The sequence below is a fragment of the Falco peregrinus genome, chromosome 2 (genome assembly GCF_023634155.1).
Source record: "Falco peregrinus isolate bFalPer1 chromosome 2, bFalPer1.pri, whole genome shotgun sequence".
Lineage (NCBI taxonomy): Eukaryota > Metazoa > Chordata > Aves > Falconiformes > Falconidae > Falco > Falco peregrinus.
The window spans coordinates 45,662,270-45,674,650 of record NC_073722.1 but is presented as its reverse complement, the minus strand read 5'-3'; the positions used below and the strand labels follow the sequence as shown (position 1 = coordinate 45,674,650).

Genomic DNA, 12,381 nt, shown 5'->3' with positions numbered 1-12,381 from the left:
TCTCTTATTTGCATTGAGTCATCCTTGAGTCAAGTCTACTTCATGGTCATTGCCGTAATAATCTCCCTCTCTCCTGTAGAAGCCTAGACTTGATCAACACCCTACCATTTCAAAAGCTATTACAAAATTACTTTTAGTAAGTTTTTCAAAGTATGCCTCACACCAGGGAACCCTAATCAATCCTACCAACAGAAAACTAGAAGTATTTTCCTAAAAGAGTAATAAGCACTGAAAACAAAAACTTTCACCGAGCATTTCACAGGTGTTTAGATTCTATAGTTCAGGATGTGAAGTCAACACCAAAGATCTCTGCTTTTCCCCCATTACTTCCAGAAGATTTTAATGCGTACTATTAAAAAAACTCCCACAGAATAGAGGAAAACCTAACTGTAAAATCAACAGCTAATCATTCTGTATTAACCAAATCTCTGTTAGTCGTCTTTGGAGGAAAAAAGACCAGTATTAAAGCCATCATTTTGCCACAGGTCAAAACAAGTGGTTTCTACTTCACCTTGTTAACACCTGCATACATGCCCTATGCATTGCCATGTTTAGCTTTAAATCTGTTGTATAAAACAGCAAAACAGTCTTTATGGGAGAAACTTCATTTAGATGGAGGATAAAAGAGCACATTAGTGTCGTACATAGTAACTGAAAACACTTTTTCTACTTCCTGCATCAAAAATGAAGTAGATAGAGCTAAGAAAGAGTTGGCATAGTGAAGCTACACATCAACACATGTCGTTAGATAACATGCAAGGCTTCAAATTTAGGGTAATTGTTCTCAGTGTGGCACAGATGAAACATTAATACTTGACCACACAAATGAAAACGTTTAAAAGTATTTAGAAAATCTTATCTGTAGCAAATAAAAGAATCCGATTCCAATAAACTGGTGATTATTTTTCCTATTTTTTAATCTGCAATGATGATTTTATTATATTCCACATTTCTGAGGCAACTTTGCTTGTAATCGGTGTGTCCTCTGCATGTCTTGATGGACACCAGTCGAGAGAACAAAACTTTCAAAAACAATATACAGAGAAGTCTGCTGCTTAGGTGCAGAGTAGCATGTACCTAGTCAATACAAACAAGTGCAATTGTCTGAATAAATGCCCCAAAACACGATTTTTATTGCTTCAAATCTGAAGACGGCATCATGCATTAGTCTATGCAGTATTTTATTGTTATTTCTAACACAGGCTTCAAAGAAGATGCAAAAGCTATAAAACCCCCACACCTTTAATGGTCGCAAGAGCAATCTTATTCTTGTTTCTAAAATGCTCAGTAATAGCTGCACTAGAATAGCTTGTGTAGTCTGAAGCACTCCCAATTCTATGTAAAAAAACAGGTGGCAACTTCTCTCCTATGGAAACAGTCTTAGTTTTACACCTTATTTGTTCAACCAGGGTATAAGCCTTCTTTCCCATGTTGCTATGACATTTCATACTAAAAAAAAAAGCAGCTACTTAACACATAGAAAAGACATGGCCCAGATACCATCAGATTAGGAAAAGCAGTGTGGGGACATCTAAGCCACAAAGGCACATCACTCTGATGGGAAGAGGGAAGAATTTCTGAAATGGGCAGAACTAGCCCTTGGGATTTCAGAAATGCAGCTTTGATCCCAATATGAAAGAAATCCCAGGCAGGATTTAAGATGCAATGTGAATGGCTGAAGTAGCTGTCAGGGACCTAAAAACACTTTGGCTTAAGGCTCAAATACAAGACAAAATCTGATTAACCAGATTTGAAATAATGGTTTGTGCTCTTGATTGTACAGTAACTTTTTATATAATTTTGGATAAGGCTGAAACCTGATAACCAGTAGACTGCTTCCATGCTAATATTCTCAAGTCAGATGACTTCCTCACGTCATGACTTGTAAAACGGCAATAGATCTTCCCTGTACCTCAATGTAGTATCGTATAAGTATGTTCATGAATGCATGCATTGAGACACAGACAAAAATTATGCATTAATAAAACCCGTTAGTAGACAACAGTTGCTGGAGGTGGCTGCTTTGAACTAGATCCTAGAATTGTTCTGGTTTTATGTGGAAAAGCCTATCTCAAAACTGATCACTTCCTATGCAGTTCAGAGCTCAGCTACAAGCTATGTCAAGACCACCCAAAGGGCCGGAAGGAATCTCATCCTGGCACCAGCACCAAATTCTGTCCATAGCACAAGAACAACATCAGAAACTGCACAGTTCCACCCCTTACCTTATCCATCTTAAGGCTTTAAGCCAATGCAACCGACAGCTGACCAGCGAAGTCTGCAATATGGGAAATCTCAAGTGCAAACAGTATTTTATCTCCCCATAAAGCTTTCTTTTAAATGAATAATGCCTCAATTTTTAGGAGGTTAGCAATACTAGCCATACAAGGGCACGTTCCTCTTCAATGTCTATAAGCAACATAGGTGAAGAGTGCTGAGAACCAGAGTAATCCTATGGAAATTATTTTTACAGTGTTGTTTCTTTTTCAGCCCAGTATTTCTCTTTAGCCACGCAATGTATTTTAAATGGCCCTGTGGTACCACAGGATGGCCAGCCTCTTGTCTGTTGCAGACACCAGGTGCAAGTGTAAATAAGGATTATACAAATGGGAAGTCGTTAAAAGTCTGGTAATGCTAATTTGGCATGACACCCCTAATGGGTTATATCTTCACACTTCAGTTATCTAATCACCTAAATTCTTTTAACAAATTTACATTTCATCTTCTACATGGAGATTTAAATTGACTTGTTCAATTCTCCCTCCACCCAAACTGTACCTATGCTCAGTTCATTTATATATTAAATATCATCATCAATTTTGATATCATCAACTACATATATACAAATACAACTGCACATGTCTATACTTATGCATACAAGACTTCCTGTCTAATTTTTTTTTTTCCCCAAACTTTTCAGATCTCAGGAGAACCAAATAAATGTATGCATCATCAGAAATAGCATCTCAGCTTGAAATTTACTTTGTTGGTTGGATACTTCCATTTTCCTAAGAGAAGTGAAAGGGAATAAAGTGACTTTTAAATCAATAATTTAAAAGTCACATTTCAATTCATTTCCATAGTCATGTTTTACAACTTTGTTTCTCCCGTTTGTTATAAAATGTTAATCTGAGGAGCTGTTCACTTTTCCTAGTTTGTTCAGGAAAAGTAACAACACAGGGAAAAAGTTTTAAACTGTTCATGCCTTCCACATAACAGATTTTATTTTACATGGAAGGCTTAATGTTCCAGTTAGAACATTTCACATTCACAGAGGTTTATTTTCTTAGCTTGGAGTCCTCATGAACTAAAGAAATGTAGCAAAATCCTACCTGAATGATATTAAGATAAAGCTTAAGTCACTGCTATGATACCTGCATTTGCACATGGAACAAAGTACCATATTTAATTAGACAGGTGGCTGTCTAAACACAGCCAGCTCTCAATGATAATGTGCTACTATGAGGTCAACATATTCTTGTGTATTTTAATATGATAATTCACTTTTCTAAACAAAATGTGCCAAAGGGATGCTTATTTTGTTTTGTGTATTAAAAACACATGCAGAACAGAATCCAGTAGAGCAAATGGAGTTCTCCATTTTCCTCATGCAGACGTGAAGTACTTACACATAAATCAGCTGGCTTATGCAATAGTTACATATCAGCTTCTCAGATAGATTTTGAACTAGTAACCAACCAGTTGGTCCAGAAACACATCTAAGTACAGAGAAGACAAGAAAGCACATGCTAAAAAGACCAGGGGTTGCAACTAGATGATCTTAAAGGCCCCTTCCAACCCAAACCGTTCTATGACTCCAAGACTGCCTGAATTCTTTTCAGCAATTCTGAATTGTTTTCAGATTGTCCTGCACTGGGAGCTTACATAGTAATTCTAAATGGCTGCAAGAACAGCTGAATGACTTCAGAAACATTAAGAATGGTTCCCTTCTTTCAAAATGCTATTTTAAACAAACACATTAGATAAAGAACAGCCAAGCATGACCATTATCTCCCACATAACTAGATGTATACAAAATAAGAGGTTTTGTTTTCTGATTGATTGGCTTCTTCACTATAATGTATTTTCCTATCAGCAATAGTTTAAATACTAATTAGAAATTTCTTAATCCATTTTATACAGATTTTTTTCTTAAAGTATCCTTGAGTAGATAGTAGGCTGCTTCTTTTGTCCTTTTCCATGAAAAGGAATTCAAATGGGAGCAAAGTACTGTGTTAATGTAGTACAAAGGGTGGTAAGGTGCTTTATTTTAAAAAATATGTGTGTCCACGAGGAAGACAGGGAAGGAAAGTGAAGATACGCATACATTTCACTTCCGGTGGAAGTTAGCAAGTACAAACAGAACTTTTGCATGTTAGGATTCATCAGGCTGCTGTTAGAGATAAGGAAAACAAGTTCCAGCACCTGGAAGTATTAAGAAAATACCAGTTTTGGTACAACAAATACCAACAAAGCAAGGAAAAAAAATATCCAAAGAACAACCATAGCTATGTTAATAACTAACCTCATTTGCTCATTCATTTACTACACTACCAATGTTTTTGGACTCCATTAGCCACATAAGCATGAGAAGCTTTTCTCAACTGTCTGGGGTGACTGCCACCCCTCTCACTGTATTCCGAAAGTCCCACTGTTAGCAACAATTAGAATTTATCCAGTATTTATTGCAAGACTGAGGTAGTCGGGATAGCCAACATATGTATTGTGATAAAACTATACCAGTATTTTTTACCACAAACAAGAAAAAATAAAAAACTGTCCCGTTCCTGCATTTGTGTCCTACAGCCCTTCATCACTGTTCTGTGTTCTTGTTTAACACACACTTCCACTTCCCATTTCCCTATCTCAACACTGCCCGTTCCACTTCACCTTCCCCAACTCTTGGTTGGACAAAGTAAGTGCCTACAGACTGTTCCAAGCAACACATATGCTCAGAGTCATGCCAAACCACATTGCAGCTACCTGCTCACTAGGGCACTAATCTCAGTCCTCTACAGAGTCACTAATTTCCACTGACTTTAAAGGCATGGAGGAATGAAGACATATAGCTCCTTCAAACAAACTGGAACTAGCCACTTGGACTTGCTGCCAAGTCATTAGGTAAGGAACACAGATAACCAATGCAGGCCTTACTTCCCAGGTTGTCCTGGTAGGTTAAGTTTAGGTGGGATAGACAGAGGCACTAGCAGGACTTCACACCTGGACAAATCCTTGAGCTGACCCCAGCCACTACAGGTTATCACTACTGATCACCTTTCACTGTCTGTAGCCAAATTTGTTGGCAGAAGACAGTAAAAAAGTAACTGAGCTACATCATCTTGGGTTTACACAGGTACACACCTCTTCAGCAAAAAGAGACATTTGGCTTACACAGGTAATAGCTGCAGCCTGACTTTTACGATGGAAACCACAGATAAGTTAAAAATAAGCATGAACAGGATTGAAAAAGGCATAACACAGCCCCAGTCTTACATAAACACTCATGGAGAAATGTAGGAGTAAGAAACTTATTACAGTGTCCAAGATTAACTTCCATGCGATGGCAGCTACCCTCTCCTCTAAAATGTACTGAAATCTTTTGAATCTTACAATACAAAGTGCTACACAGAGGCAAAGCCACAGACACTTAATAAGCTAGATGTGCAAAGGGCAAGGAATAGTGCACTGAAATTTAATTACTTAAGTTGAACTTTCCTCAGCAACTCCCCTCTCAATTTCACAAAAACATGTTATAAGTATATCTTTATTTAAAAAAAATAATCTTTAGAATGCATTAAAAGAAGGCAAGATCGTATCTTGTCATCTGGTATGTGTTCAGTGGCTGTAATTCTGCACTTGAAGTCTGAGCTTCATTTAATATCTTGTGATAGCAATACCCAAACAAAAAAAAGCCTTCTTTCTGAGCTGTGAGTTGGCCACCCTGTGGGAGGAAGTCGCTGTGCATCTCCAACGGCTATTAATGCAGGTGATAGAAAACCTTATCCCATCTCACCAGACTGTTACCAGTATTTCTAATATTCAGGCTCATTTACAGCTTTACTTTGCAATCCCTTGGCTCGCAGTATGCATTTAGCACACTTATAAACACACACAGGGTTGTTTCGAGCTCTAAAGTACAGTGGAACATGATGGAATGAAATAAGCTTCTCATCTCAGTTGCTTTTGCTCCTAGAAAGTATTTGTTTATCTACAGCCAATCGCTGTTCCCATATCTATGTAATGACTTCCTCATAGCAGTCAGAGATTACCCACACCGCTGATCACTTTATTACTTCAGAATGGCTGTTTATTTACTTTAGTGCAGCAGTAACATGCAGGGATAAAGCTTGTCACAGCTGGGCAAACTCACCATATTCCTTACGCAGGTGGTCTGGAATGTGAGGCTCATAACCTTCCTTCTCGGGGACCTCCACAAATTCATCGTCGTCCTCACTGTCATCATCATCATCCAAGGCTTTCATCTACAGAGATATTTCAGTTGTTTTTATTTTATTTTAAATATGAAGACTGCTTTTCATTTCCCATTTCCCTTCACACTGAAAGTATTTCACAGATGTCTTGATAGCCCTACCGACACCGCTCTGTGTCAAGAGTATTTTCCTAATTACATATTTAATCTTTATTTAAGATTAGGCCTTTGCTTAACATTTTATCTCTAAAGCCATACTGTATCCTAAGGGCTTGTCCAAAGCCCTTTTATCCATTAGAACACATGCAGCTGGTGAAGTCTGAGAAAGTGTGAAGCTACACAATAAGGCCAAAACAAATATCTCTAACATAACATTAAGATTTTGACTTTGAGCAAATTATAGCCTTATCTCTTCTCCTTTAGTTGACTTCACTCATTTAGCTGCACCCAAATAGTCTGTGACATTTTAAATAGCATCACAAATTGTTTAAAAGCTCAAAACCAGAGCAGGCAAACAGGAGGAGAAGGTGACGGATCTGGCAAGCCACACTGACCACAGTAAGAATATTCAGATCTGTGTACTACAGTGTTTACTGTTTCTTCACAACAGCACTGAAAATAATTTGTTACATTAATTTAACTAATTCAGTACACCTTAACCTTTCATACCATTAGACTGTACACATTACAATGCTCAAGACCAACAAAATGCTTTCTTTTATAAAGTGTGCACTTGGTCTATATTGCAGTCTGAAATTGAGTACTTATGACTAGCTGAAAAATAAAAATGGAGTTCCTACCAACTAACCTGTGTAATTCATCCGCATATGTGGCTTCCTATATATCATTTCAGCTAGGTACTACTGTATATGTGCCAGCCAGTCTCTACATTTTTTTCTAAGCTTGTTCCATAATGAAAATTAATTTTTCATCTATGCATAAGCCAGAAGAATTTGTGCCACGTTAGACACGGCCTGTACTATCAGAACTTTAAAATAACAAATGCCAACTACTCTAAAAAGGCAGCTATGACAGAGGTTCTATACTTTATTTCCTTTGCCCATCTTGAGAGCTACCCAGTCTTAACAACAACGTAATTAGCACGTTACTGTATGTTTGCCATGCACTTTACAAGTCTAGGAAATAAGGAATATCCACTACGACCAACCTTACCACAGGCTATCACTTTTTTCAACTTCACTGCAGCAAGCCAAAGCAATAGATAAGGAATGGCATAATTTTTACTGTTTTCAGCCATGTTCTTGTTCTTTACTTCTCTTACTACAACTGACTTACATTGATATTTATATCAACTACTCATTGTTACAAGCACCAGAGGATACTGCAGGTTTTGCCTGCAGCAGAATTTTGCCAATTTAATTCACTACTCTAATCTCATGTCACAGCTGAGTTCCTTTAAATCATACATATACTCTGAAGCCAAAAAAACTAGAAACCTATCTTGGTTTATTGAACCTAGTTAAAAATTTAAAATTAATAATAAATTTTAAAAATATCAGCATTTATTTTTTGTCAAGTGTTACTTGCAAGCTGGATGGAACTAATTTCTAATAAAGAACATTAATTAATATTAATACACATATCAATATACTTTAACATATAATGAGTGGATCGTGCAAGTTAGAAGTACTATTTCCCCTTTGTTTAAAAGTGACTGATTTAAGAAAGCTGCAGTTATAATGAGAAAGAGGAAGAGAAAAACCCATACTGTCCTGAGAAACAGAGAGAATCACTACTGCATTCTTACCAGAAAACACTGATTTAGTCTTCATTTTAAAATAAAGTCTCAGCACAACCATGCTTATAAGTACACTGCTGCCAAAGACAGGTAACAACGACAATGTAGTCTCTTCAGCCCAGTTATCACTATCTCACAAGCCGCCAGCCTTCAGGCTATGCTGAAGTATCCTACACCCTAGTTTACTTTTTGTTTCCCCACTGCAATATTTTTTCCTCATCCAAAAGAAAGAAGCAATTCAGGCCCTACCTGGTATGGCCAGGACAGATGCATGCTGAATCTGACCTCCACAGCAGAAACCAGAGTTCCAATGCAAAGAATCTGCTGCTATCACTAATCACAAACTCACCATGGCACTAGACGTGAAATAAGAACATCTGTGTTAAACGGCAACTTTTGAAAGACCTTCCCAATGGCCTTTAGAAAGAAAAACATCATCAGATTTTATACTCTGCACAACAGAAGGCGGCCAGAGATTGAAGAGAAGTTTGTTTGTATTTTGGTTTCGAAATCCTGCTGGTGTTGCCATCCCCTTTTTATTTATTAGGGGCAGCTTACATTCAGAAAAAAAACATCCACTCTTATTTCTCCAGCTAGAAGGAGGGCAACATCGTATTTTCCATACTACAGTTTCATTTCTCATTTAGCTATTAAAAAAAGATTTCACCAAGCTAAAACTTGTCATGGATGATCTTAGTCTCCAACTTTGTGCCATAATGTAGAAGCTAACTTTGTAACTATTTTCCCTGTTCTATAACGTGAGTGTATTTCTGAGTTTTCACTCAAAATAAGTCTGCAAACAAATACACAGCAACAGGTTTAAGGAATCGAGAAATAACATCAAACTAGTAAGAGAAAGAAAACTCAGTTAAGACTGATCATTTAACTTAAACAGCCAGATTATACCTGAAATATCAGCGCGTATAATACAAGTACTTATGTGCAAGGCATATCTCAGAGGATTAAAAAGAAAGCAAAAGAGAACTATCTTTAATTGAAATTTCTCCTAATTTGCTCACAGGTCGCTGGAGGCATGTAGCTTTCTGTACATTAACATACTAAAATTCAGTGGGCTACACTAACCCTCAGCTTCAAAACTGCATTAGAAGCAACTTTGCTGTGTTACCTGCATCGTCTAAAACTTCAAAGCATGTGAAAAGCCTGACGGAGAAAAGGCATAATCAGATGCAAATTCACTTTGTTTAGGGACAATCCATGAACTGTGCATTCAAGTACTATAGAAAACATTAATCATAGGAAACTGTAATTTTTGTTATCAGTCTAACACTAATCAAAAGGGAAACCTGTCACTACCGCTGACCTGTGAAACGTCCCAATTATACTCTTCGGAAATGACAGGAGCACTTAACTTCCTCACTGAGTAAATGATGACAATCAATCAAGTTTGAATAACAATGAGCCACGGAGCTGAAAATTATTTTTTGTATAGAATCTACCCAGGAATTTATGAAAGGTGAAAAGCAACCCAAGGTTTTAGGGGCATTATGGCTTTCAGCTAGTGCAGCACATATCAAACACTAAACAGAATTTATGTGTTTTAATTTTCTAAAAGGTAGATGTGGACTTGGTGCTACAATGCATAACATATAATGCCAGATTTTAAATATGGGGGTCATTTTCATAAAATATTATGCTTATTGTTCACACCCTTGAATTTCCCTGGGGTATTCTATTAAATTTAGATTTCCTGTAAAAAAAATTAACTGCTTAGCTAACTATCAGGAATTAAGTCCCCTTTTCCCTTCAAATAGACATAAAGTCTTTATTTTGATATAATCTTTAACAAGATAAGTTATCTTTTTACTTTAAAATGTTAAAGTCATTTACTGGTGGAAATTCAAGAAGTTGCACAGTGGTAGTGGGTAGTTACATCTCAGTTTACTTCGTTCCAGTGGTACTTCTTCAGAACCATCCCATTTGTGCTGTTTTGTTTCATTCCCTTTCTATAGAAAGGAGGAGAGTTCATGGGCAATGTTATTAGCCAGAAAAGTTTTTTTTTTTTGACTCCACTTTTCCAACATGAAAAGACCTCCAAAGCAAGCTCTACAGACACAGTACAAAAGCTCAGCTACTTATTATCTATGTTTCCATCACAGGCAAACTTTTCCCATCAATTAAAAAAAATAAAAATCAAACCAAAATTAAATCAGAAGAAATTAATATTTAAGGCAACATTTTGAGTGGCAGAATTGGTAAATTATAATCTTTTAGGAATGAGTGGTTAGGTAACTTCCAAACAAGAAAAATGAGACCAAGATAGAACAAGCAATATGCCATCTCTAGTGTGCCATATCTGAAGGGAAGTAAAGTGCAAGCTCAAGTGATAAATACCACAACGTAAGGCTTTTCTTGTAACGTACAGAATTAAATATGTCTAAGATAAGTAGTCATGCAACTGCTTGTTTCTCAATAACCTGTCAACATGGAAAAAAAGTCCTGTTCTCAAATCCCTTCTAATTATCAGGTGATATAAGGAAAGTCACTAACACAGTTTGGCAGGCTTATCAGAGACAAGGTGAACTACCGTCCCTCTGTCACTAGAGGATGGTCCAACTGAAGCGAGGCCAGATTCCCAGACATCACAGGCTACTTACACCATCACTGCTGCTCAAGTTGTATGGAGAAGGGAAGCTTTTCCGCTCAGCATCAACCTGTTCTATAATGCTGATATTTATTTATTCATTTATCTAAATTAATCATGCATTTCCTAAACTACCTGTTGGTTTGGGTTTTTGTTTTTATGTTTGTTTGTGTTGGTTTTTTTTTTTTAACATTACCATATTCCTGACTAGATCTCTCTCTGTGAGAGGAAATGGGATTTAGCTAGACAGTTTCCAGATTCTTGCGCCTAATTTATTTCCATATGTGAATACAGTTAAAAAAAAAGAGACTGGCACAATTTTTTCATAGTAATCAGAATGTCTCCTCAATTCTCCTGATTTTCATTTAAAAACTTAAAATAGTGCCGACTCTTTCAGCTAGACAAGTGCCACCAAATCATTCTCTAACTCATTAAACTTGGAAAGTAATATGGAAACATCTGGGTTTTTTCATCTTATTATAAATACTGAAAACAAACATTGGATGCCCATAGAAAGGCAATCTTATCTTCTACTTTGGAGTCACTGCTACAAGAGCCTCCAGCTGTTAGTGTAGCTCAGTGCAACCACAGCTCCAGTTAAATGCCTTGCTTATCCATCCCAACCAGAAACAAATGCAAAAAACCCCTCCACCCACCGCACCACACTTAGAAAGATGTAAAGAAAAGCCTTTGGTTCTTTTCCCAGTTTTATACAAATTGATTGCTACATTCTGTTAAGAGGATTTAAAAACCTGTGCCTCTGCAATCATAATTAAAGTTATAAAATGACTGAAATATACAGTGCAATCAGTTTATAGGACTAGATGCACAGCATTTACTAATTATTTTAGAAAAAGGAAGAGAAAAGATAGCACATGAAGAAGTCATATCCACTTACTAAAACACCACTCGCAAACTACAGCTGGGATCATTAAATAAATTTTGCATGGTCTAATTAACTTGGTTTGCAATCTCAATTACTTTTCACCCAAGAAATCACTTTTATTCAGTTTTATGTGTGTCTGTTTCCCTTTTAAAAAAAAAAAAAATGATGTAAGGCATCCTCAGACAAGTGAACTCTAAACTTCATTTGTCTTTCAGCAGGCTTGATGGCTATGCATTTAAAAATCCATTCTATCTTATAAACTAAAAATTAAATGTACTCAGCTGTGATGGTCGTCATTGCATCTGCTATTTATATGCTAATACCCTCACTGGAAGATCTTGCAAATTATTCCACCATGCCAATATCTCATGTGCATCTACTCAAAGCCAACTAAATATTTTTCTAGAGGCAGAAGACTTTGGTTAGGGAACAAGAATATTTATCACCATAGAATGTAGTTAAAGGGGCAACCTTAAGCAAATACAGTTTTTATTCAACCTCAGCACAAAACATACTTCAGCCATCTTGAAATTTGGGGATATTCTGTGTAAACGTGACAGGATAAAAATAATTTCTTTGGCACCAGTAATAGAAACTGAATAGTCAAACAGCATATCTTACATGTAAGGACTTTCATGAGTTTCTCCTTTTCCATCCGTTTATATTATCCAGCACAGGGTGATGTGGAAATAAATGCTGGCATT

The 12,381-nt window shown here is 36.7% G+C and overlaps 1 protein-coding gene across 2 annotated transcripts in view; it reads right to left on the bottom strand.

The window, feature by feature from the left end:
• The window catches only part of UVSSA (UV stimulated scaffold protein A), a 58,490-nt gene that overhangs the window by 27,620 nt on the left and 18,489 nt on the right, over positions 1-12,381 (bottom strand). For both annotated transcript variants that reach the window (XM_055795433.1, XM_055795434.1), the window contains exon 7: positions 6,371-6,482. In XM_055795433.1, the coding sequence (XP_055651408.1) occupies positions 6,371-6,482 (112 nt within the window). The remainder of the gene's footprint in view (positions 1-6,370; positions 6,483-12,381) is intronic.